The sequence below is a fragment of the Setaria viridis genome, chromosome 2 (genome assembly GCF_005286985.2).
Source record: "Setaria viridis chromosome 2, Setaria_viridis_v4.0, whole genome shotgun sequence".
Lineage (NCBI taxonomy): Eukaryota > Viridiplantae > Streptophyta > Magnoliopsida > Poales > Poaceae > Setaria > Setaria viridis.
The window spans coordinates 39,951,354-39,977,330 of record NC_048264.2 but is presented as its reverse complement, the minus strand read 5'-3'; the positions used below and the strand labels follow the sequence as shown (position 1 = coordinate 39,977,330).

Genomic DNA, 25,977 nt, shown 5'->3' with positions numbered 1-25,977 from the left:
AGTAAACCAAATATCATAGCTTAGAGGATAAATTGGATCAAGGAATAGTTTAGAGAGTTGTCCATACTTTAATTATACTTGAGGGAAGTAATTTAGACTTTTTTTAAAAAAAAGATATACTACCTTGAATGGAAAGAGTAGCATATTAGCTCAATGTCAGAACCTGCATCCAGACCCACTTGAACCATCTATATTCCGTTTTGCTCATAGAAAAGAAATTCTCACATTTCCAGATCAGAAAGAACATCAAAATATCAAATAACATTATTACTACTTGAAGAAAGCCTCACAACGTACACTACACAACGACTCAACAGACCATTTATTCAAGCCAAAGTCCCAAACAGAACTACGGAAGTTCTGCAAATGCTGGAGATGCAGACAGTGCACAACAAACCATAGTAGCAAACCGGGCCCGCTTTACAGCCTTACAGGCTTGCAGAATCCTCAGCCTCGCGTCCGCAATGTTGTAACATCTCCCGTGCCAGTTCCTGCAGCGACACGTACGACGACCCGCCCTCCTCCACGGCGTTCCGGCACAGAGCCTTCGCCTCCGCGGCCTTCACCCTCGCCTTCCGCCCCTCCTCCGACCCGCCCATCAGGCTCCGCACCGCACGCTCCAGCTCGGCGGCCTCGACGAAGTTGCCCCGCTTCCTGTCCACCTCCATGGCCACGGCCACGCCCATCACGGACACGAGCTCGAACGCCTTCAGGTGCTGCTCCGCGAACAGCGGCCACGGCGCCAGCGGCACGCCGTTCCACAGGCTCTCCAGCACCGAGTTCCACCCGCAGTGCGTCACGAAGCCGCCGACGGCCGGGTGGGCGATGATGTCCTTCTGCGGCGCCCACTTCGGCCACACGAGGCCCCTGTCCTTCGTCCTCTCCAAGAACCCTTCCGGGAGAAGCTCGTCGACGTTGGCGTCGGTCGGGTACGGCGCACCGCCGGCCGGTACGGGGCCACGGAGCACCCACAGGAATCGGTGCCCGCTGCGCTCGAGCGCGTCGGCGATCTCACGTACCTGCGGCGCAGGGAAGCTACCGCCCATGCTACCGAAGCAGAGCAGTACGACGGACGCCGACGGCTGCGCGTCGAGCCACGTCACGCACTCGTGCGGCTGCTTGCCGGGCGCCTTGACCGACAGCGCCGGGCCGATCAGGTAGACGGTTGGAGCGCGGCGGCCGGGCACGCAGCGGCCCTCGGCGATGGCCGCGAGGACGTTCGGCTCCAGCTCGGCCACCGTGTAGACGATGACGCCGGCGGCTTCCATGATGCGCTTGCCGTGGTACACCAGCCACGCGTAGTTCGGGCCTCTCGTCATCAGCGGCGTCGGCAGGAGAGCAGCCGGCACCGGCGGCATCCCGGGCACGTCAACCGCTTCCATGTCCCCGAGATCCCCCGACACCTCCTCGTCGAGAGCCGGCAGCCGCAGGATCAGCGCGAGCATGGACGCGGAGCACGGCAGGTAGGCGTACACGGGCAGCGCGAGCTCGCGCGTGACATCGAACAGGGTGGTGCAGAAGTAGTCGACGACGACGGCGGCGACCGGAGAGGCAAGGCCGGAGAGGGCGGCCTTGACGTGCGGCGCGTGGAGCTGGATGAAGCGCATGATGAAGTCCTCGGTGCCGTGCGAGTCGGTGGGGAGCTCCACGGCGGGGAGGTGGTGGAAGCGGATGTCCAAGCCGGACTCTGATTCCCGGCGGATGAGGTCGGTGACGTCGGACATCAGGTTGGCGGCCATGGTCATCTGCATGAAGAGCACCGTGAGCGACATGGCGCCGCTGCTGAGCAGCCGCTTGCCGGCTTCAAACAAGGGCGGGAGGTGGCCGGGGACGCAGAGCGGGACGAGCACGATAGTAGGGCTTGCGCTTGCCATTGTGGCTGGAGTTGTTCTTCGCCTCCGAGCACTGGATCGAAGAAGCTGTCTCTTCGACCAGTGCTGAAGCTTTGCCCCTGTTACCCTCTCTCCAAGAGACCAAAGTATGGCAAGGACAATAATGTCTATGGCCCGGCCTGACTACAAGCAAGGTGGGCTTCAAATATTTTGAGCTATAACTATTCATTTTCCGTGTCTACAGCTAAAACTCAGGTGGAGTCCGGAACACAATAAAGAAAATAGAGCCCACCATCATTAAACTCGTTTCAGCTCAAAAACTTCCTCTCGATTCCTACCGTAGCACCGCCTTCTACTATTCTCTTTCTGCCGCGCTTACCAATCCACCGAAATCGGAATCCTTGTTTAGTTTGAATATTTAGTAGGGCTGGGCATTCGGTTTATATCGACGATAATTTGGTTTGATTTATTCGGTGTTACAAAATTAACAACGGATCGGTGTCTAAAAAAAAACCCGACGAGTGTAGTGGGGACTGTCTATACAGCACTCGGGTGATTCAGGAGCCCTGGTCACTCGGGTGTTTTTGGCTGCTGAAACATACGATTCCAACCAACACAAAATTCATGTGCTACAAGAGCAGCTGACACACGAATTAGGGACCCTTAGATTCAAATCTGACAACCCAAAATAAAAGGGAAGAATAAGGCTAATAATTGTACTACAAATTTATATTGATCAAATGACTTGGCTTTCTGAGGGAAACTGGTACAAATCTTATTTGTCAAACAAACAGATTTATATGATGCAACAGTAAATGAATTAGCTGGCATCCATCTTTCACAAACAGATACAAAATACATGAAACAAAAACAGAGATTAAAGCAGTCCACATTTTTATAGTCGGAAATAGATAGGATAACTATATTAATCATAATTTACAGTTCATAACTTAGATTACATAACACTATCCACGTAATGTATGGTGATGATGGCTTCTAGAACCATATGTCAATATAATGACATATGGTTTTCGGATCAGATAAAAGGTTGCTGATAAAAACCTTCAGAGCACAAATGAGCCACTGAACCCAAGGATGCTGGTTAACATCCTCATCAAAGGCTAACAAGCTAACACTTTTCAAAAAGTCAACGAAGATCTTTTCTTCACCAATCATGACATACGGAGCACGCAGGGATTGAGCTATATCATCATCAGGGCAAAGGATGAAACCATGGTTGCGCTGAGGATCTAAGAGTGGAACATCTTTAGATCCAACAATCCTCTCCAGAGCACAAACAGTGACCATGAAATGGTTGTGGTAAGCATTGCCTTCGGACTATGCTAGGACCAGACTTGTCTAAGGTCCTTCTTAATACCAATATAAGTGTAGTTATCGCATGTTATGGGAACCATTTCCCTAACAAAAGCTCCAGGTCCAAGAGAACACATCTACAAAGCAAATGTAAGTGTAAAAAACCTAAGAAATGAAGCATAGTTATATATTGGTAAAATGACAGCTTAAAGAGGTGAAATTACAGTGACATTAAAACTGTAAAATCAATAAATTATGATTGGCACCCAATTCATATAAGCAAGAATATCATAAAACATTAGCAGTATGGATCATATATGAATTTAGAAATAGTATTAAAGAAAAACCAGAGCAATCAGGTTGAGCAAATATTTCATATAACAGAAATGAATAGCATTTGGAGACTTACTTATGAAACAGCACCAAGCTGTAATGAAACGGACGAAATAGGAATTAAATAAGTAGCATATAGTCAGTGAAATAGGAATTAAAGAAGTAGCAAATTCAGTGGGCTCCTAACAAACCCACCACACGCAAAAAGAATTATGAAATCACAGATAAAACTACCAGATTTGCCAAATGGTATCTATGATCAGTAAAATAGCAAATTCTTGGGGCTCCTGGCAAACCCCGACACATGCAAAGAATTAAGAAATAAATAGAGCAAATAACAGAGCAAACAGGGAACCCATCTGCAAACATAGGATCACAATCATCGACCAAAGCATCAGTTGTCTATGGTCAGACAAATAACAGACTTAAGGGGTTCTAGGTAAAAATCAAAGCTCATAAACAGTAAAATCAACAACCTAGGCAAACAAGAAAATGCCAGATTTTTTCTATGTTCAGTCAAATACAAATGTCTAGGGGTCCATTGTGAAACCCGGCAGATGAAAATGTTAAATCACAACTAAAGAATATACAAAGACAAATGATTTCTATGATCAGTAAAATGACAAAAGTTCTGGAGAGTTAGTGAAACCCGGAAGATGCAAATGAAGACATAAACAACTAAAGAGGTACATGTAACAGATAATTCATATGGCCAACAAACTAAGGGGGTGCTTGGCTCCCACGTGCTAAAGTTTAGCACCTGTCACATCAGGTGTTTGGATACTAATTTAGGAGTATTAAACATAGGATAGTTACAAAACTAATTACATAGATGGAGTCTAATTCGTGAGACAAATCTATTAGGCCTAATTAGTCCATGATTTGACAATGTGGTGCTACAGTAACCATTTACTAATGATGGATTAATTAGCCTTAATAGATTCGTCTCGCGAATTAGCCTAGGGTTTCTGCAATTAGTTTTATAATTAGCTCATGTTTAGTTCTCCTAATTAGCATCCGAACATCCAATGTGACACGTGCTAAAGTTTAGTACCTGATATCCAAACACCCCTAAACAACGTGTTTGGTTATCTGCTAAAATAGTACTTATGAAAATTTTACATAATTATAGTTCAAGAACACCAAATTAATAGTAATAATACCACTATAAATCCAGGTGAAGTTAACTGTATCTGAACCTATATATTATATATAGAACACAAGCAATGGCAAGAAAAAATTTAGTCTATAGTCAGAAACCACTAAGTTGCAAAATGAACACAAAGACAAGTTTCAAATTTCACAATTCCTATGGTTTACAACATAACTGAGTGCTATATTAATGAAATAATAAATTGCCATGCACCAATAAATGAATCTAGAAGCATATTAAAACAATATCATGGTAGAAACCATGAAAAGTACACGAACCTATTATCCGGTGGTTGTTTGGGAACATCGGTGTAAGCAACCAAACCCAATAGAGCATAAAACCATAGAAGGAGATGACTAGATCGCTAAGAATATTAACACATCTATTACTTCACCATAAATGATTGTACATCACAAGATCACCACCGGGATCCTACCTAAATCTTGATGACTCCTAGCTCCACTCCAGTGTGATCTTCCTCGCAGGGTGATCATGCTGGCAGAGGCTCGCCTACGCTAACCCCTGACAACTGCACGGCCCTCAGCTCTCCGAAGTGGTGTCCCTCAAGCTCTTTCTGCTTCTCTGTTGCTTCACATCAAGTACATTGTCTCCAATCTGGGGGCTTGGTGGTTTTTGGGCATATTTATAGTCCAGAGGGTGCGTGGCAAAAATTGGAAGGCGAGGGGGCGAAGGAAACCCCCAGGCCGATCGGCCTGGGCCTTCCTTTTGCCCTCTCGCGCCCTGCTTCATCTTCAAGTCTCCTTAGGTGCTCTGGAATCTTCTTTTCACTTGCATGTGGGCCTGGCACGTCGGTTGCTTCGAGATGAGATTGATCTTCAATGACTTTCCAAATCTCCGCTTGATCTTCTCCGATTCCTCTTTGATCCCGAGCTGGTCCTTGTCATATCTTCACAAACTTAGCCCCTAAGCAATGCTGGAGGGTTGCTTGCCAGATATGGGCACCAAGGGGAGCCAGAAGATACCAGGCCGATCGGCCTAGTCCCTTCCTGGGCCCATTGACCTTCGTCTTCATCTGGTTCGACGCTCGTTCAGTGCTATATCCAAAAATATGCTTTTAGATCCAGTTTCATGCAAAAACACAACATCCTCCAAAATACGTTGCACTTGTGAAAAAGACCGATTTATTTGGTGTGATCGATAGTTTAGGTATTAAATTCATGTCATTATTGAAGATAAATAGGGGTAAAAGTGTGCTAATAACGAGCGTCAACGGTTGCTGCACTAGATGAGCTAGCCACAATAATATCATCAACATATATTAGCAAAAATATAGTAATTGCACCCTTGTGATAATAGAACAGAGATACATCAGCCTTAGAAGACTTAAAACCGAGACCTTGTAACCTCTTGCTTAACCTAGCATACCATCCCCTTGGAGCCTGCTTAAGACCATACGGTGCTTTGTCTAGCTTACACAAATAATGTATCTTACCCTTGTCCTCATAACCTGGTGGTTGCCTCATGAAAACATCTTCCTCAAGAACACCATGAAGGAACGCATTCTGCACATCCAATTGACGAAGACTCCATCCTCTAGAAATTGCTATGGACAGAACTAACATGATGGTAGCAGCCTTTACAAGAGGGATAAATGTGTCTTCATAATCAATACCATACCGTTGTTTGAATCCTTTAGCAACAGGCCTAGCTTTATACATGTCAATGGATCCATCAGCCTTCCTTTTGATCTTGTAGACCCACTTGCAGTCAATGATGTTTCTTCCTTGTTCTGGAGGTACTAGATGCCAAGTTCTATTCTTCTATAAGGCTTAAAACTCATAGTCCATAGCACGTTTCCAGTTGTCATCACTTAATGCTTCACCCAAATCATGAGGCTCACCTAAAGCCGTTAAGAAACCATACCTTACAGTGCCATCCATATACTATTTTGGCCGACAAATCCCACTTTGGGAACGTGTCTTGGGTCGAGGATCAGCATTATGTCCAGGATCAACAAGAGCGACAGCTTCTAGTAGAGGAGTAGTGGTATGTGAAGGAGCATCTGGAGCACGAGCGGTTGTAGAGTCAGCAGCCACAGAGGATCCCTCTAGCTGCAAACACGATGGCGCGTGGGTTCTTGCAGGACCCGACCATAGAGGTGACATGGCGGGCGATGACTAGGGGCCATGGGCACGCGCGGGCGATGACTAGGGGCCATGGGCACGCGCGTGCGCAGGCCCCAACCGGGTGGACAGTGGAGGCGACATGGCCACCCCAGATTGAGTAGCAGATGGTGTCGGAGTAGGCGGGTGGGCGTGCGCAGGCGGGACCGCATCGGTACTGGATCCCGAGGGTGATATGCCTGCAAGCGAATTAGTTGCAACACCTGAATGAACCTCGTGCTCTGCGTTGGCACCTCCCTGCATAAAATGATGCCCTGAGGTGCTGTTTACGGGGTAAATTAGCTCAGATTGCTCTGCAAAATTAGGAGAAGGATCAGGGGCATCAGGAGAACATTGAGGCATGTGATCAAGTACTGTAGTAGTCCTAGAAGTATTAAGTAATCCAGGAGAGTAACAGAATTTCAGAACGATGTAAGGCACCGGCATTGGGATGCAATTCAGAGAAGGGAAAGATTGTTTCATCAAATACGACAAAAATATAAACTCAGCCTGTGGAAATATCCAAGCACTTAAAACCCTTATGAAGATTGCTATAACCAATGAAGGTGCATTTCTTTGAACAAAACTGAAACTTCTTGGTGTTATAGGGGCGAAGATTAGACCAGCATGCACACATAAAGATGCGCAAGGCAGAATAATCTGGTTTTTCATAAAAAAGGGTTTTGAGGGGTGTGGAGTAGTCTAAGAGCTTGGTTGGGGTTTGATTGATAAGGTAAGTGGCAGTAATAAATGCCTCATTCCAAAATTTGAGAGGCATGCTAGCATGAGATAAAAGGGACAGCCCGACCTCGATGATGTGTCCGTGCTTACACTCAGCAGATCCATTTTGCTGGTGAGCATGAGGGCAGGAGACATGGTGGGTAATGCCTACTTGCTAAAAGAAAGAGTTAAGCTTCTCATATTCACCGCCCCAATCTGTATGCATTGTAAGAATCTTTCGATCAAGTAAGCGCTCAACTAGAGATTGAAATTCATGAAAGCACTTGAAAACTTCAGATTTATGATGCAATAAGTAGATCCAAGTGAATTTGCTGAAATCATCTATAAAGCTAACATAATAATTCTTCCTTCCAATATAATCAGAAGCAGGACCCCATACATCGGAATAAACAAGCTGTAAAGGAAATTGCGACACACTTGACGACCTAGGGTAGGGAAGCTGATGACTCTTAGCCTGTTGACATGCGATACAAACTAGGTCTTTATTCTCAAAACCTGAACAAGGTAAACTATTATGACTAATGATTTGATGAACAATCTTAGATGATGGGTGTCATAGGCGATCATGCCATCTTGTGGAAGAGGGAGCAGATGCGGCTAGGGCTTGTCTGCTGCTGGTTGTGGGCATTCTGGAAGGAAGAGGGTAGAGGCCGCCACTACACTTGCCTCGAAGAAGTACCTTCTTCATTGCCTGATCCTTGATTAAGAAAAAATCAAAGTGAAATTCAAAAAAACTTGATTATTGGAAGCAAGACGATGTAAAGAGACTAAGCTTACCACGAGCATCAGGAACATGCAAGACATTTTTGAGATGTAAATTACGACTGGGAGAACATACAGTAGCATGACCAACATGATCAATGTTCATACCTGTCCTGCTTGCTGTCCTGATTTGCTCGTTGCCGTGGTAGGTGTCATGCATGGAGAGCTTGTTCAGATCTCCACTGATGTGGTCCGTTGCTCCAGAGTCGATGTATCAATTGGTGTCTACACCATACGAGTTGACGGCGGCTCCAGCACTCCTCTCATCTGGCACGTAGTCCTCATCGCACATGTACCAGCAATCTGTGGCTGAGTGACCGCCCTTGAAGCAAACTTGACACTTCACCTTGGACTTTCCATGATTGTCTCCGTAGTTGTTGTTGGAGTTGCCGTTGTAGTCGCCTCGATTGCCATTGCCATGCCCGCGGTTGTTGCCACCGCGAGCACGGCCACCACCACGTCCATTGTTGTTGGTGTTGCTATTGTAGCCACCACTGCCACGGTTGTAGCCGCGGCCACCACCACGGCCATCCCTGGAGGTGACATTATCCGACGACTGAGACTCGCCACTCTGCAGATTGACACGCTGCTCAAAGGTGAGGAGCTACGTGTAGACTTTTACACCGTGAGAACGTTAGGGTGTTATGATGGCGGACACCACCTGATTGTGGTCGGAATCCAGCTCGGTGAGGATGTGGCCCATCAGCTCCTCATCATCCATTGGCTTGCCGGCAGTTGCCATCTCATCTGCTAGAGATTTCATCTTGTTGAAATAATCTGCCATCGACATACCTCCTTTTACCGTGGTGGTGAGGGTGATCCTGGTGGTCACCGAGCGTGCTCGGGTTTGAGATGCTAGCAATTCCTCGATGCTGGTCCCTGCTGCAGTCGCCATCTCCTTGGTGGCAACGTGCGTGAGGATCTCCTTGGAGATGGTGGAGAGCAAGTAGCTCAACACTTGCTGATCAGATGCAATCCACCTGGCATAGGCTTCATTTGGGATCTTGGTCGCCTTCCCATTGACTTGAGCTTTGATCTCCTTGGGAGGGCCCGTCCAGGAACCCCTCAAGCTAGGCGCCCCGGATAGCCGGCATGATTTGGGCCTTCCACAATGGGAAGTTGTTGTGCGTGAGCTTCTCCGTGACCGGGTAGCCTAGCGGCACAGAGAAGGTCGACGAGCTCGCCATGGATCGGATGGATTGGATATGGATTTGAGGTTGTGTCGGTGTCAAGAATCACGGGTCAAGACTCCAGCAAGTAAATTTGTTTTCTATGCGCGTAAGGCTCGGATGGTTGCATGAGAGGACACGATATTTATACTAGTTCGGGCAGGAATAGCCCTACGTCCAGTGTGGGAGGCTGCTCGTGTTACTCGTGCCAAGTTTGTAGTAGGGGTTACAAACGGGCGAGAGAGGGAAGCTGGTCCCAAGTCTCTGTGGGTGTTTTTCGTCTGGTGGTTCGGTTGGTTCGTACTTGGGTGAATTCGGGGTTCGGTCTCTCTCGATCCCTTGCCCTCGGGCCCCCCGGTCTCCTTTTATAGTGCAAGGAGGATACAGGGGTTACAAATGAGCCGGGCGTAAGGAAAGTAAAAAGGTAGAAAGGTAAGCAAGGAAGGCAAAGCATAGGGAGACGGGCCAAGCCACCGGGGTTGCCGCCTTCTCTTTTGATTTTTGTGTCCTGTCAGTATGGCCACCGAGGAGGGGTGGTTGCCGTTAGGTCCCATCGATGACCTAGCGGTCGGCCACTGTAGCCGAGCACGCGAGACGTGCGTGGCGACCGACCACTGTAGCCGTGCGAGTTGATGATGATGACTGGCCACTTAGCCGTGCACGTCGCGGGCGATGCTGACCACTGTAGCCACGCGTGCTAGCCGGGGGGCGCGACCGATGTGCCCTTCTTGCCAGGCCGAGCAGGAAACCGGGCGGCGCGCCCTCCTCTGTCAGGTAGCATGGGCGATGAGTGCCCTATGGCGGACGTTACAATGGGGGGTTAGGATGGTGCAGTCGTGGCAACAGTGCAGTCGTGGCAGCAGTGCACTGCCCAACATTCCGGCGGGTCGCGTCGAGGAGTGCGGGCGCCTCTCCGTGTGTCAGAGCCGTATTCCGGACATGCGCGTCCCATCTGTATTTATGGCAAGATCGGTGAGGGCCCATGAGATCTGTGTCCTCGTATGCAGGTCCGCGCATGTCCTCGATCGAGACGAAGTTTTGACCTATGGGGCCGGATGCGTCCGACCCCTTGCGCCCGGGGTCGGGCGAGGCGGAGCCCTGCGGCGAGGGGTTAGACGCATCCGACCCCTTGCGCCCGGGGTCGGGTGAGGCGGAACCTTACGGCGAGGGATGTGGAGCAGTCCTCGGGCGATCGGGCGCGTCCGACCCTAGGACCACGGGTCGGGCGAGGCAAAGCGGAATATTCCCTGGTCGTGCCAAGTCGGCGGAGGTCACTGTCACTGGAGGTGGGCTCGGACCCTTACGACCGTCGAATAAGGAGAATAACAAAGTCGTTAATATTTTCCCCCAACAGGTTGGCTCTTGGTACCATGTAAAATGGTGGAAGCGTGTTGCCCCTTAGGGTCACACCCCGACCTGGTTTACAAGTCATAGGTTAGTTTGGATATGGCCGGCTCCTGATTACAAACAACAAAGGAGATCTATCTCTAACCTCTATCTACAGCCAGTGCAATATCTCAACTAACCCGTGTTATACACTTGGTTACAAGTTGTTTTATCTAACATAACGTTCACAAGTTGTTTGAGTGACGCGAGTCGCAAATGTCCTTTAGGCATATGACCATTCTTTTTTTTTTAAAAAAAAGAACATATGACCATTCTTCCATGTACTTTTTGGTGGTGTGGTCCGCCCCTACCATAGTGAGCAGTGAGCACACATCACAACTGACTTTCAGGTCATCAATGAGATTCCAATCCATCTGGCTCTATCTTTCAGCGGGAGGAAAGATGCACTTTCAACTCAAATAACCTTCCGCCATCAAAATTGGGAAATTTTGTACTTTCAACAAAGATGTTAATGATTCAGTTACATTATTCACCTAGAGGGGTTGGTCTACTCTATTAGTACATTTTTTTCATTTTTTACGTTCTTCTATGAAGCTCTTTTTTTAAGAATTGATTTATTTTTCTTCGAAAGGTACTAGCATATGTCATGCATTTTTTTATACTCCATCCGTATCAAATTATGTGTCATTTTGTATTTTGTAGGTTCATACATTTTATATGCATCTAGAGTGAGTAGAAAAATTTATGAATCTAGAAATCTTATAATTTGGGACGGAAGGAGTAGCAAAATTCCCGAATTTCTCTCTTACTACGAATGCTTTAAGGAGAAGCACACGTTTTCTTGCGCGCTATTTGCATCATCAAAACCGGAACCGTCATGGCTGTGGTCAGAATGTCAGATGCTCAGATAATTCAATGTCTGGTCGCGCCAAATATCGTACATGGTTACACATGAGCTCATGGTCCCAGAAGGTCACAACTGTATACACTATACAGTACTACATGAGCTCATGCAGTTGCCATGGACCGCTAGCTTGAGCTTACCACTGATGCGCTCCTGAGTCCTGTCCCTCCACGGGCAACGGCAAACTAGTGGACCCACTGAACCAGAACCCATTTATGAGCCGTATTCCCAGCTGCACCACACCAAAATGCAGGCGCAAAGCCCATGTCGCCGAGAAGCCCTTCTTCGGTCACGTTCTCACGTGGGCTTCTCGGTCCCTCGTCGTCCGTGAACAACATCGGTGGGCCGGGTGATCGGATCCGGGTCGTGCTTGAACTTCCCACTATTTTTTATTGTTAAATAATTAAATTAAATTGTCAGAGTGGGTTCAGGTCGATCCAATATTTTTCGGACCTGATTTATGGACCAAAGCCATATGGGCCTGGGTGGGGCCTAAAATGCTCCGATCTAGCCATACATATCAGCACGAGGATTTCATTATCCTCAAAAAAAAAGCACGAGGATTTCATATCACTCGAAGCCCGCGTGAGAATTTTTTTTTTAACGAACGGTACAGATTGTGCTATTTCTATTAATATAGAAGAGATTTACAGGTGTTTAAAAAACAGGAAAAAAAGGAAAACATGGTGCCAGCGCGCGAGAAATATGAGATTTGGATAGCTTTCTTCTACAGAATGCGACTCATTTCGATGGATGTTGGATTTTTGACCTCACGTAAATCTGAGTCCATATCAGTGTATCACACTCGGACCATCAGTTCAAATATTAAGTAAGATACAATCTAATGTAGTCTGATAGATCTAGCATCTTTTGATCCGGGTCGATAAAAAGCTCGGTTAATTTCGGACCTAATGCTCAGTCCAGCAACATCGCACTGGTAAAATTATGATATTACAGTGTCAAGCAAGACTCGGACCGATCTGAAATTTTCTCTGCCCGCTACATGTTGGAAATATGTGTTTAAATCTATCAGAAATAAACATGAGGGTATATTATGGGGTGTTTGATACCTGTGCTAAACTTTAGCAGTGTTACATCGGATGTTCGGATGCTAATTAGGAGGACTAAACATGAGCTAATTATAAAACTAATTGCAGAACCCCTATGCTAATTCGCGAGACGAATCTATTAAGCCTAATTAATCCATCATTAGCAAATGGTTACTGTAGCACCACATTGTCAAATCATGTACTAATTAGGCTTAATAGATTCATCTCGCGAATTAGACTCCATCTGTGCAATTAGTTTTATAATTAGCCTATGTTTAATACTCCTAATTAGCATTCAAATATCCGATGTGACAGGTGCTAAAGTTTAGCAGGGTGTTCCCAAACACCCCCTATATAACTCAGTGCTACTGGTTCAAACAGACGGGAGTAACCCGTAACATACTCATGTAAACAGTGTGAAAGCAGCATAAGCAAAGCAGATGTAACCAAAACTTCTAAGTATGTAACCTTCCTACACATGATGTAGCCCAAACTGTAACAGATCCAAACTATGGACTTACAGATCAAACGCTCTGTCCTCGTGTAGACTCGGATGCAGGGTTACTCGACGCAGTGCAGATCGTCGATGAAGATAGTGCAGAACGTAGTCGATCGATTCAAGCGCCGCGCAGTTGCGCTGTCCAAAAACCTTATTGTCGCCCCTCGTGCAGGCTTTCCGACAGCAACGGCTCGGAGGTACCGCTCACCCTCCTCCTCGGTGCACACCGAGGAGAAGAGCCGGCGAGATTACACGCAAGCGCGTATATTGTGTAACCCAAGCCCCATTCTCTCTTTCAGATACATATTCAGAGAAGTGAGAAAGCTCTTCTGTTTAAATTGGCTTCCACAGGATTATTGAATGCCACTGGGATTCCATTAAATGGCCTCTTCATGGTTCATTTTTCCAACACTACACTAGACAGGGACGGCCAAAAGTCCAGCAGGAGAGGGCCGAAAATTCTCAGAGCTAGAGTGGAAGAAAAAGAAGTCGATAATCGAAATTCAATCCAACTCTAGTTGACGATAAACACAGAAATAGCGAGCTATAGGGATGTTTGGGAGCACTCCACTCCACAAAAACTTACTCCACTCCACCAACTCCGAAAATTTCGCAGCCAAACGCGTCTAGCTCCAGCAACTCCGGCTCCAAGAAAAAGGTGGAGCCGGGGGGTAGATCCACGTTTTTTTGGAGTACCTCAAGAGGTGCTCCAAAAAAACCCCTGTACACAGTACCGGTTCGCGAAACATAAAACTCCTGTCGCCCATTCCACCCGCGTGACGGCCGCCGCCCCGTCCCACCCGCGCGCTGGCCGCCGCGCCCCGACGCGCCGCCTGCCCGCCGCGCCGCCCCGTCCCACCCGCGCGCTGGCCGCCGCGCCCCGACGCGCCGCCTGCCCGCCGCGCCGCCCCGTCCCACCCGCGCGCCGGCCGCCGCCCGCCGTGCCGCCCGTGCGCCACCCGCCGCCCGCCCGCCGCGCCGCCCGTGGCGAGCTCTCCCGCGGCGGTGCGGCCGGGGCGTAGGCCGGCCGGCTCGACCGGGGCGTAGGCCGGCCCATGTCCATCTTCTGGCAGGTGCCCGTAGAAGAGAAGAGGAGAGGAGAGAGAGGAAGAAGAGAGGAGAAAATAGAAGAGTATGACATGTGGGTCCGTTAACAAAGGGTAAAATAGACCATTCACAACAAGTGCTCACGTTTTTGGAACTGGAGCACTGCCATCAGCCAAACACGTGCAGGAGCTCCATGTTTTTTTGGAGTCGGTGGAGTGGAGCTAGGAAAGTGTGGAGCTAGTGGAGTGGAGCTGATTTTTCTGGAGTGGAGTGCTCCCAAACATGCTCATAATAAACATTCTCGATTATTTTTAACATGGCAAACACGCCATTATGCCATTAGATCGCACCAAATTTGATTATGAGTTCATGACACATACCCGACGTGCTATTTCTGACCATAGCACGGCGAGCCTCTCCCCAGCCGTCACCCCGTCACGGAGGCGGTGCCCCCTCCGCCAGATGAGATCTCGCTCATGAGCTTCCGAAGCGCAATGTACGAGGACCCGCCTTCTGTCACGGCTTTCCGGCACGCGGCTTTCATGTCCGCTGCCTTCTCCCTCGCCTTCCTCCCCTCTTCCGTCTCGCCCATCAAGCCCCGCACCGCCTGCTCCAGCTCCGCCGCCTCCACAAAGGGCTCCACCTCACTCACCTCCATATTCTTCAGCTGGACGGCGACGCCCATGACCCTGACGAGCTCGAACGCGTTCAGGTGCTGCTCGGCGTACAGAGGCCACGGCACCATCGGCACGCCGAACCAGAGGCTCTCCAGCGTCGAGTTCCACCCGCAGTGCGTCACGAAGCCGCCCACGGCCGGGTGCGCCAGGACCTCCTTCTGCGGCGCCCATGCCGGCCACACGAGCCCGCGCCCCTGGGTCCTCGTCAGGAACCCCTCCGGGAGGAGCTCGTCAAGGTCAGCGTCCGTCGGGTGGCTGGACCCGGCGGCCGGCGGGCCCCGCAGCACCCAGAGGAACCGATGGCCGCTACGCTCCAGGCCGGCGGCGACCTCCCCGACCTGCTCCTTGTCGATGAACCCCTTGCTTCCGAAGCAGAGGAACACGACCGAGGCTGGCGGCTGCGCGTCGAGCCACCGGACGCACGCGTGCGGCTGCTCGAGCGCCGAGAACCAGAGCACGGGGCCGATGGCGTAGACCGCCGGAGCCGGGCGGCCCGGCACGCAGCGGCCGTCCGCGATCTCGGCGAGGACCCCGCGCTCGAGCTCGACCGAGGAGTTGATAACGATGCCGCTGGCGCCCATGAAGCGGCACCCGTAGTCCTCGAACCACTCGTAGTTGCCGATCTTGTTCCTCGACAGGCACGCCGGCATGTAGGGCAGCGGCACCGGTGGCAAGCCCGGCACGTGCACCGCGCCTTCCGTCCCCCTGAGCCTGGCGGTGAGGTCCTCACGGAACGCCGGCAGGCGCAGCATGAGCGCGAGGAACGCGCCCGTGGAGGCGAAGTACACGTACCGGGGCACGGCGAGCTCGGCCTCGGCGGCCACGTCGAGCAGGGGCGTGCAGAAGAGGTCGACGACGAGCGCTGCCACGGGAGATGCCAGCCCGGCTATGGCCTCCTCGACGTGGGGCGCGTGGAGTTGGGTGTACCTGAAGTTGAACTCCTCGGGGGCGACGCAGCCGGTCGGCTGCTCGACGGCGGGGAGGTTCAGGAAGCTGATGTCAAGGCCGGACGCCGCCTCACGGCGTACGTGGTCGTCGACCTCGGAAGCCTTGGCCGCCGTGGGTGCCCGCATGACCAGCACGGTCAGGGAGAGGGCGCCGCCGCCGGCGTCGAGCATCCGCTTGCCGGCCGCGATCATGGACATGAAGTGGCCGGATTCCCAGCACGGGATGAAGACGATGGTGGCAGCCATTGATCGATTGATCATGGACTGGGATTGTTGTCGCCAAACGTACCAGTGCAGGACTTAAGTGGTTGAGGGACGCAAGAAATAGAGAAGAGTGGCTTTGTTTATGCGAAGAAGCAAGAGACGTAATTCGATTACACAAGATTTTAGTGAGTGTTGTTCTTGTCGATGATAGCAGATTGGCATCAAGCGCAATGATATCAACCATTTGCACTGGAGATTGGTGAACTCTTCATCAGGCCGTGGAGTTTGATTCTGTGGTTCGATAGCAAAAAAGTGTCAGCATGCATGGTTCTTGCTGTGAGATTTTGTCCGCTCACTTGTGGCTCTAACCATCCTTGGACTTCCGTGGCGAATTGTCCGAAATATACATCGTTTTCTATGGAAAACCGCCTCTAGTTTTTTTTCCCTAGAAGCTGCTCCCTCTTTCGCCATTGGCTCCATCCGATCCCACTGCTGTTATCCGTTTTGTCCTGTAGCTTAGACAGCTGATCGATTGGAAGCCTATGCATAGCAGACTAGCTAGTGTGTCGGCGTGTCGACAGCAACTTGGCCCTTGGATCAAAGGTCGACCTAGCTATGTGTACAGTACCGTTGTCGCAGTGTGGCCTTGAGGTGTTCGAAATACCTCGATTTCTCCCTAGCTAGGTGTATAGTTGGTCAAACCGCCGGTCCAGCTCGCCCCAGGCACGATTTTGACCCAGCACGTTTAGGCTCGGTCCGGTGAAGCGTGAATCGTAACTGTGCTATACCGTGCCGTATCGACCCATGGCTAAAGCAGCGGCTCGGATCCAGCACTAAGGGCTGTTAGCCGTGCCGAGCCACACCGGTGGCCCAACGGGCTCACGAGGGCGCACCGTGCCCGTGTAAGTCCGGCTCGGTCGTAAAAGAATCTTTCACCAAATCAAATTTTTAAAGGTAAAAAAATTAGAGGCATTGCACATACTAACACGTATACATATACATTCAGTGGCATTGCCCATACAAACACACATACAAAATACAACTAGGTTCTCAAAGACAATCACAAATATATTCGAAAGCATGCGGGCCGTAATAGGCTAGGCCGTTAAACGTGCCTCTAGCGGACGGGCTAGCCATTAATCGTGCCAGGCTGGGTTGGCCCATGAGCTGACACAACGGCCAGGCCCCGCATTAAGCATGATCCGGGCTAGAATGGGCACGTCAAAGGCTGTGTTTGGCTAGGTTTGTACCAGGCCAAATTTCCTTGCCGTGGGCCAGCCCATAGGGCTCGTGCCTTATGGCCAACTATAGCTAGGTGTATTATATCGTTGTCACAGTGAGCATAATCCCATAAGTGTATCCGAACTGCACCGTCCAATATGCATCCAAAGATGCACGACAACCTAGAAGGGCACGGGGTGGTGTTGGAGCACCGGAACCTCCTCCCCTCAACCAAATAAGGCCTGTGATACTACTACGACGAGAACTAGCGCACAGTCCAGTTTGGTTGGGTGTAGGCGGGGACTTGCAATGCAAGCCCACACCAGTAGTCGCGTATAGCTTCCGGAAGTTTGATAAGCTAATATAACTTCCACTTTGACATTTGTGACCATGTGTAAATCGAACATCTATAAAACTAAGGGCACGTTTGGCTTCAGGTGTTAAAGTTTAACACCCATCACATCGGACGTTTGGATGCTAACTAGGAGTATTAAATATAGGCTAATTCCAAAACTAATTGCATGGAGTGTAATTCGCGAGACGAATCTATTAAGCCTAATTAGCTCATGATTTGACAATGTGGTGCTACAGTAACCATTTGCTAATGATGGATTAATTAGGCTTAATAGATTCGTCTCGCGAATTAGCACAGGGTTCTGCAATTAGTTTATAATTAGTTCATATTTAATTCCTTAATTAGCATCCGAACATCCGACATGACACTGTTAAGTTTAGCACCTCGTATCTAAACACAGATTGCTGGTGCAGCCTGCGGTATCCGTGCTTTCCATAAGCAGCGGCGTGGCAGCCCCTGATTGCTCCAGCCTGTTGTGAATTTTGTTATCAACCGAACGTTCAAATGATTTTATCTCTTAAGTTAAGTATCTGCTTTAAATTCCGTTTGAATCTAAATGTTGTTTAAAATTAATACAACGAAGTGAGATCCAATTTGAATATATATTTTTGTTATTTATCAATTTAAAAAGTTCGACAGATTGGATGTATGGTTTCACCATTGTGAATATATTGTTTCAACATTTTAGACATACTATTTCAACATTATCTTATAAATTGTTGAACTATATTTGAAGAAATGTTGAATCCACTATTTTAAAATGTTCAATATACTAGCTTTGCACTTACTCATGTTCTTTTTAGAGATAAAGGTGAATATCACCAGCATTAAAAATATAATGAGGCTGAGAAAAAACAAAGAAAAGTTGTAACATGCACACGTGTGCTCTCATGCGTCCAACAGCCATCGTGCGGATAAAAAGAGAAATCAGCAGCAATGACTGCTAAACAAAATAGACGGAGGATGGCCGGATAGTATTTGGGCTCAATTGGACCTTATAGCTAACACGCTTAAAGAACTTCCATAAGCCACGTAGGAGGCCCGAACCCACACAGTGCTTGATGTTTCGGCCCTTGAAAAGTTGACCCACGCAAGCTACCTACCCTCTAGTAGTGCAGAGTGCAGACCCAGTATGTTACAACCGACACATGTTACATGCGATAGTTAGAAAACAATTTCTCTGCAACCAGAGTTAAAAAGAGAGGACAAATGTTCCTTTCAAAAAAAAAAGAGAGGACAAATGAAAGGATCTAAAAAGTCACAGCATGGAACATTCAAAAAGTGTAGAAGAATAATAGGATTGTACTAGTAGGTTTCGCTATTGGAGCAATCTTAAATATAGCATGGAACATCTTAAAAATTATTACATCATAATTAGAAGTAAAACAAGATAACTGAAAATGTCAAGTACTGGAAAAATTCATCTAAAAACATACTCTTAAAAGGAAGGCATGTGCTGCATAAAAAAAGGAAGGCATATGCAACTAGGTGCAGACTGCATGCCATGATTTGGCAAGGATTTTCAGCTACTACATCGCATTTTCCCATTTGAATCCTGTTATTGATGAAATTTCTTGCTCTGGCCCGTACATAAAATCAATGGTTCGAGCTGTGGGCCTGATAAACAAATCAACGTGAGCTTCAGGAGGGCGATTACTGAAAACAGATTACATGGACTACATCGTCATTCGATGTTTGAATGCTGATGCCGTGAAAGAAATGGACAGAAGCCACCGAACTCTGTCGGCAACTCGGCGTCACTTTGTCGGCAGCACCGCGCCAACGACCAGCGCCTCACAGAGCCTCTGCAGCTCCACGCTGGATGACCCACCCTCCTCCACGGCCTTCCGGCACGCAGCCTTCATTTCCATGGCCCTCTCCCTCACCTTCCTTGCGGCCTCGCCACCGTCGTCCATGAGTGCCTTGAGCGCTCGCTCCAGCTCGCCCGCCCCCACGAAGTTGTTCCTCTTCCTGTCTACCTCCATGGGCACGGCGACGCCCATGTCGGCCACCAGCGTGAACGCATTGTAGTGCTGCTCGGCACCGAGCGGCCATGGAACCATCGGCACGCCGTGCCAAAGGCTCTCGAGGATCGAGTTCCAGCCGCAGTGCGTGACGAAGCCTCCCACCGCGGCGTGGGCGAGTATCTCCTTCTGCGGAGCCTTCGCGGGCCACACCAGGCCTCTCCCCTTTGTCTCCTCCAAGAAACCCGCGGGGAGCAGCTCGACGAGGTTCCCGTCCGTGGGCAGCTTCGTGCCGGGCTCAGGCTGCCCGCGCAGCACCCACAGGAAGCGATGCCCGCTGCGCTCCAGGCCGTGTGCTATCTCGTGCGCTTGGGGCGCGGTGAAGGAGCCTGTGCCTCCAAAGCAGAGGAACACCACGGAGGCCGGTGGCTGCGAGTCGAGCCACCGCACGCACTCGTGTGCTGCGGCCTTCTCGCCGGTGGACGGGGTGAAGGGGATCACCGGCCCGATGGTGTACACCGAAGGGGCGCGGGTCCCGCGGGTGCACTGCCCATCAGCGATGGCGCCGAGGACGCGCGGCTCAAGCTCGGCGACGGTGTTGACGACGATGCCGCTGGCTTCCATGTAGCGCCTGCCGTTGTACACGAACCACTTGTATGTCGGGATCTTCCTGTTCTCCAGTCCCGTGGGTAGGCAGGACGCCGGCACCGGCGGGAGCCCGGGCACGTCCACCCCGCCCTCCTCCGACTCCTCGAACTCGACCTCGGCTTCCAGCTCCTCGTCGAGCGCCGGGGAGCGCAGCAGGAGCGCGCACATCGCGGCGCTGGTGATCAGGTACACGTAGGCCGGCACGCGGAGCTCGTGCACCGCGTCGAACAGCGTCGTGCAGAAGATGTCGACCACGACGCCGGCCACCGGGCACGTCAGGGCGGCGACGGCCGCCTTGACTTGGGGCGCGTACAGCTGCGCGTACCGGGAGATGTACTCCTCGATGCCCGAGTGGTCGGTGGGGGGATCCACGGCGGGGAGGTGGTGGAAGCGGATGATGCCGAGGCCGGAGGCTTCCTCCTGGCGGATGTGCTCGGCGATCTCGGACGCCCGCTTCGACATGGGCTCCGGCATCACGAGCACGGTGATGGTAAGGGGCCGGGCGCTGCGTGCGAGCAGCCGCTTGCCGGCCTCAAGCATCGGCACGAAGTGGCCGATGCCCCAGACGGGCACCAAGACGACGGTCGGAGTAGCCATTGCTGTATCGCTACTTCGCTAGTGAAGTCCGCGCTGATGATGACCTGATCGGCTGACCTCGCTCGGGACAGAGAGGGCAGAGGGGTGAGGAAAGCGTTATCAATGATAGACTTGGTCTTGTTTTTCTTTTTTAGTAAATAAATAAAATAAAAAAGGACGCCAAAGAAAACAATCAGGCCTGGGACCCAGATACTAGGTTGCTACGAGCTACGAGCCTACGGCTAAGGTTGGTAGGTTGGGAAGGTCAGATCGACGATGACGATCTCTCGACATAAAGAGATTGACGATCACTGCAGTTGTAACGTCGCAGTCGGATCCGGGACCCCTGCTCAACTAGTTTGTCTACTCCCTCCGTTTCAAATATAGTCGTTCCAAATATAATTGGTCGTATGACCCGTGGCACGTGGGCCGGCTCACGGTACGAGATTTTAACCTAGTTCAGACTAAGCATGGCACGGCAGCTGTTATGCCCGTGCTGACCTGGCTCATGCCACGGGCCGTGTCTGGGCCGCTCTCTCAGCCCGCGTGCTGACCCGGCCTGGCCTGCCGCCGTGGGCATATACATACCGGCCGGCAGCCGCCCCCTCCCCCCACCCCCAAACCCTACCTTCATTCCGCCACCTCCCTCGCCCCTCCGCCTTCCTCTATCTCTCATCGACTGCGCTCCTCGCGTCCTCCCCTTCTCCCCTCGCAGATCCACCGCCTCCCTCGACCACCACCGGCTCGCCCCTCCGCCTCCCTCATCGACTCCTCCCATTGGCCCTTGCTGATCCGCCGCCTCCCTCGCCCGCCGCCGTTTCGCCTCTTCGCCTCCCTCGTTGACTCCGCTCCTCCCCTCGCAGATCCGCCACCTCCCTCGTCCGCCGTCGTATCACCCCTCCACCTCCCTCATCGACTCCTCCCCTCGGCCCTCGCTGATCCGCCGTCTCCCTCGTCGACTCCGCTCCTCCCCTCGCAGCTGCCTCTCGGGGACTCACCTGAGTCAGCTCTTCCCCTCTTCTCCCTCTCAGTCTCCGGTGCTCCGGGTGTGCATGAGGACGAGGTAAGCCAAACTCCAGTGCTTCTCTGCTTGTCCTCCACCGTGCTCCGGTGCTTCTCTTGTGGGTGGATAGACGACATCGAATGTGACTCCGGTGCTCCAGGTGCGCTCGAGGATGAGGTAAGTCAAACTCCGGTGCTTCTCTGCTTCTCCTCTACCGTGCTGATGTGCTTCTCTGCTTCTCTGTGTGACTGTCTCTACAGGTCTTCAGTGCACACCCGTTGAGGAGCTTGGGAGCCAACGATGGCAGACTATCCAACCTACTACAACGACGAGTTGAGGTTGATGGGGGAGACCGGAGATGATGAGTCTAACTTGGAGGCGGATCGGCGTGAGCTGGTCAACATCCCCGTCACCGATGCCAATGGTCAGCCCGGTGGTGGAGATCTGCCACCGCCTCCAGCTGGTGCTGTAGGTGAGACGAGGAGGACAGGGACGAAGAGTACGGGCAGCAAGAGGAGCCGTTCTTGCACCTCTAAGGTATGGGATGACTTTGAGCCACTGTACGAGATAAAGAGTGGCAAGAGGGTAAGAACTGGTGCCCGATGCATCCATTGCAAGAAACTCTATTATGGTATTTCCTCTAGTGGTACTAGACACTTGCATAGGCACCTTCCAAGGTGCCCAGTCTTGCAAGGAGCTACACGTATGGCTCAGTCCCAACTCAAGTACAATCCTGATGGCTCTCTCCATCTCTGGGAGTACAATGCTGATGTTGCTTGTACCCAATTGTGTAGGTTAATTGCTAGACTAGATCTTCCCTTATGCTTTAGTGAGTCTGATGCATTTGAGGAGTATATTTAGAGGCAAACCACCATCAGGGATTTTGGTAAGTATTTCGATGAGCATCGTACTAATCTTGTAACTTCTTTGCAATCTGTTTCCTCTATTGCTCTTATATCTAACATATGGTCTAGTAATGCTAAGGAAGATTTGCTTAGTGTGGTTACTCATTATGTGAATGCTGATTGGCAACTGGAGAAGAGGATCTTAGGTCTTCGTTTAATTAATGTATCTCATAATGCTGATAATATTGTTGAGCGTATTACTTCTGTTTTTTATGATATGGTTTAACTGATAAGATATTTTCTGTTACGTTGAATAATGCATCGGCAAACATTGTCACCATTGGTAAACTCAGTCCTTGACTGTCTGGTTATGTTGGAAAACTGTTTTTGCATCAGTGTTGTGCTTGTCACATTATTAATCTTATTGTTAAGGTTGGCCTTGATGTTTTCAAGCTTATGCTTAATGCATTTAGAACAACAATTTCATTCCTAAATTTTTCTAACCAATGTATTGCTTCATACAAGTCCTATTGCATTGTTGTTGGTGTCCGTCCTCATAAGTTTGCTTTGGATATGGATATGAGATGGAATTCAACTTATCTCATGTTCAAACATCTAATGCCCCATAAGAACACATTTTCTGTGTTTATAACCACTCAGCAAAGCCACTCCTGACAGAAACGAACTGGTATTTTGCTGAAAAGATCCTGTTATTTCTTAAACAGTTATATGATTCTACTGTTGTTATGTCTGGTGTTTATTATCCTACTACTCCATTAGTATTGCATCATGTTCTTGAAATAGCTGGACATCTTAATACCTATGAGTATGATGATGATCTCAAAAATGTTGTTGCACCCATGAAGGCTAAGTATTTAGATTATTGGTGTGATATACTTATGCTTTATTCCTTTGCATTTATATTGAATCCTAGAGCTAAGATGACAGGTTTTAGCAATGTTCTTTAGCTATTATCTCAGCTCAATGGAAATGATTATTCTTGTTACTTAATTCATGTAAGGATTGAATTGTCTACAATCTTTTCCAAGTATGATGCTAAGTTTGGTTCTGTGAGGTTGCCAAGGGCCACACAGTCAGGGTCTACGGATAAGAAAAAGATTGTTTGGGGTAAGATTTTTGGTAATCAAGGTACTTCATCTGGCTATGCTGTTGCTAGCCTTGGTGCTGGCCTGGATTCTGGTTCTGCATCCTCTTCCCTATCTAGGAGAACAATTGCAAGTGCTTTGTTGTAGGCTGCTAGTATTGGTGCATCTCTTGCTGCTGCATCTGAACTATCTGCCTATCTAGACAGTGACATTGTCAACCAGTACGATGATGACTTCAACATATTGCACTGCTGGCATGAGTATAGGTTATCCTATCATGTTCTTTCTATCTTAGCTAGGGATGTTATGACTGTGCCTTTTTCTACCATATCTTCAGAGTCTGCATTTAAGTACCACTGGCAGGATCATTGAGGAGCGATGATGTCGTCTGGCCCCTAAGATGGTGGAGATGCTGGCTTTGATCAAGGATTGGGAGCAAGGAGATTACCGTGGACGATCTAGAACTTGAAAAATCATTTGAGAACTTGTATCTTGATGATCAAATATAATGCAACTGTCATGTATCTGAACAATTATAGAGTTGGCTGTACTCTTTTTTCCTTTGTAGGGTTTTCTCATGACGTGTGAGTTTTTACCTACAAAGTTTTTTAGTGAGGCAGCAAAACAAACAGCTCAAAATAATATTGAACTCTTTTAAATTCACACGTGTTTGTGTTATTGTGCATGTGTATGTATGACTTGTGAGAATTGTGATGTCGTTAGCACAATAATTTATTTGATTTTAAACCTATAAAATTTGAATTGCTACGGTGAATCTGTTCTTGGTGAATCTGTTCTTGATAAGTGTAGGATGATGTCGTGCCCGCGGGCTGGCACGAGCAAGGCGAGGCCGTTAAGGCCCACCGGGCCAGCATGCCGGCATGGTCTGCCTAAGAAGGCAGTGTGTCGTACCTGGGCCGCTTCTTCGGCATGTATAGTTGGCCAGACGAGCCGCCTGGCACGGCACTGGCACGGGCACTATCTGGCATGGCACTATATGGCACGATTACTTAGCCGTGCCGTGCCGTGTAGTGCCACCGTGCCTAACTGTCGGCACAGGCACGACACTAACAGGCAGTTGGCGTGCCGTGCCGTGCCACAGGGCACGACGGCACTGCAGTGCCCGTGCCGGCCCTGGCACTAAGTGTGCCTACCACAGTACCACTCTTTTTACACAGAATTACAAGCACAATTCAAAATTAATAAGATTCACAAGCAATTTAGAACTTATCTTGTTGTATTCACAAATTTGTAAGAAAGTCACAAGTCACAACCCAGTCACACAGAGTCATAGAGATAACAAAATAACATTTTATTGGGAGCTTTAGTGCAATAGCTGCCTCATTAAAAACCTATCTAGGTAAAACTCAACCTTGTGAGAAACCCTAGACAGGAAAAAAGAGTGCAGCCCAGCTCCAATTATAAAGTTCATCACAGTCCATGAGTCCAGTACTTAATATTACAGTCCCATTACATAAATGATAACTAATCAAGATAAAGTTCTTCAAAAGCTTCTTCAAGTTCCTTGTCCTCCACCATGTGTTGCAGCCTTGCTTCTGCAGCCTCCCAGTCTTTGATGCAGGTGAGCATCTCCACCATGTCAGGCTTTAGCTTCCTCCGCCGCTCCTCGATGATCCTGCCAGTCATACTAAAAGTGGATTCTGAAGATATGGTTGAAACAGGAACAGTTAATATATCCTGCAAATGCTGAAAACAGAGCTAGCACCGATGGAATTGCATAAAAATGTCTTTCATATGCGCTAGCTAGGTAATCCCTTTACTTAATCTGATATGGGATCTCTTGTTACCAGAAAGGAACTCTCCTAAAATCAATGTCTGGAAGTCCTTTTAAGATGGGTTAATATAAGATATGCTATGCGAAGCAGAATTGAAAACACATAAGGTACACTCTTAATCCTTACAGCACATCTTGACTAAAAAGAAAGGAAGGATAAAGTAAAAGAAGGACTCGAAACAAGCTGCGAAATCCTCTACGGAAACAACGGTACTTCCGAATCCTAATCCTAAAAGGCACCTGCTCCTAAAGCAATTATCGTAAATAGAGGTACGGCCCTCCAGCGCTAAATCGGATTTCTCGGAAGGAGATGGGAACAGTCTAAGGGGCTAGGTTTGAATCGTTAGTACTAGTAGGAATCGC

At 49.3% G+C, this 25,977-nt stretch overlaps 3 protein-coding genes and 1 non-coding gene across 4 annotated transcripts; all 4 read right to left on the bottom strand.

Annotated features, from left to right (window-relative positions):
* Positions 1-117: 117 nt before the first annotated feature.
* LOC117843012 (malvidin galactosylase UGT88C3) lies at positions 118-2,236 on the bottom strand. The gene has a single exon (XM_034723562.2). The coding sequence runs from the start codon at positions 1,872-1,874 to the stop codon at positions 429-431; it is 1,446 nt and encodes a 481-aa protein (XP_034579453.1). The 5' UTR covers positions 1,875-2,236; the 3' UTR covers positions 118-428.
* A 6,610-nt stretch (positions 2,237-8,846) lies between these two features.
* Positions 8,847-8,982, bottom strand: LOC117846645 (small nucleolar RNA Z247). Its single transcript, XR_004638374.1, has one exon. It is a non-coding gene; the product is annotated as a small nucleolar RNA Z247 (small nucleolar RNA).
* A 5,574-nt stretch (positions 8,983-14,556) lies between these two features.
* LOC117842925 (malvidin galactosylase UGT88C3) lies at positions 14,557-16,485 on the bottom strand. The gene has a single exon (XM_034723450.1). The coding sequence runs from the start codon at positions 16,156-16,158 to the stop codon at positions 14,701-14,703; it is 1,458 nt and encodes a 485-aa protein (XP_034579341.1). The 5' UTR covers positions 16,159-16,485; the 3' UTR covers positions 14,557-14,700.
* Positions 16,486-19,115: 2,630 nt separating this feature from the next.
* On the bottom strand, positions 19,116-21,003 carry LOC117842382 (malvidin galactosylase UGT88C3). Its single transcript, XM_034722801.2, has one exon. The coding sequence runs from the start codon at positions 20,884-20,886 to the stop codon at positions 19,435-19,437; it is 1,452 nt and encodes a 483-aa protein (XP_034578692.1). The 5' UTR covers positions 20,887-21,003; the 3' UTR covers positions 19,116-19,434.
* Positions 21,004-25,977: the final 4,974 nt, after the last annotated feature.

Coding starts and splice junctions, on each gene's coding strand:
- LOC117843012 (XM_034723562.2), bottom strand. CDS start 1,874: ATGGCAAGCGCAAGCCCTACTATCGTGCTCGTCCCGCTCTGCGTCCCC.
- LOC117842925 (XM_034723450.1), bottom strand. CDS start 16,158: ATGATCAATCGATCAATGGCTGCCACCATCGTCTTCATCCCGTGCTGG.
- LOC117842382 (XM_034722801.2), bottom strand. CDS start 20,886: ATGGCTACTCCGACCGTCGTCTTGGTGCCCGTCTGGGGCATCGGCCAC.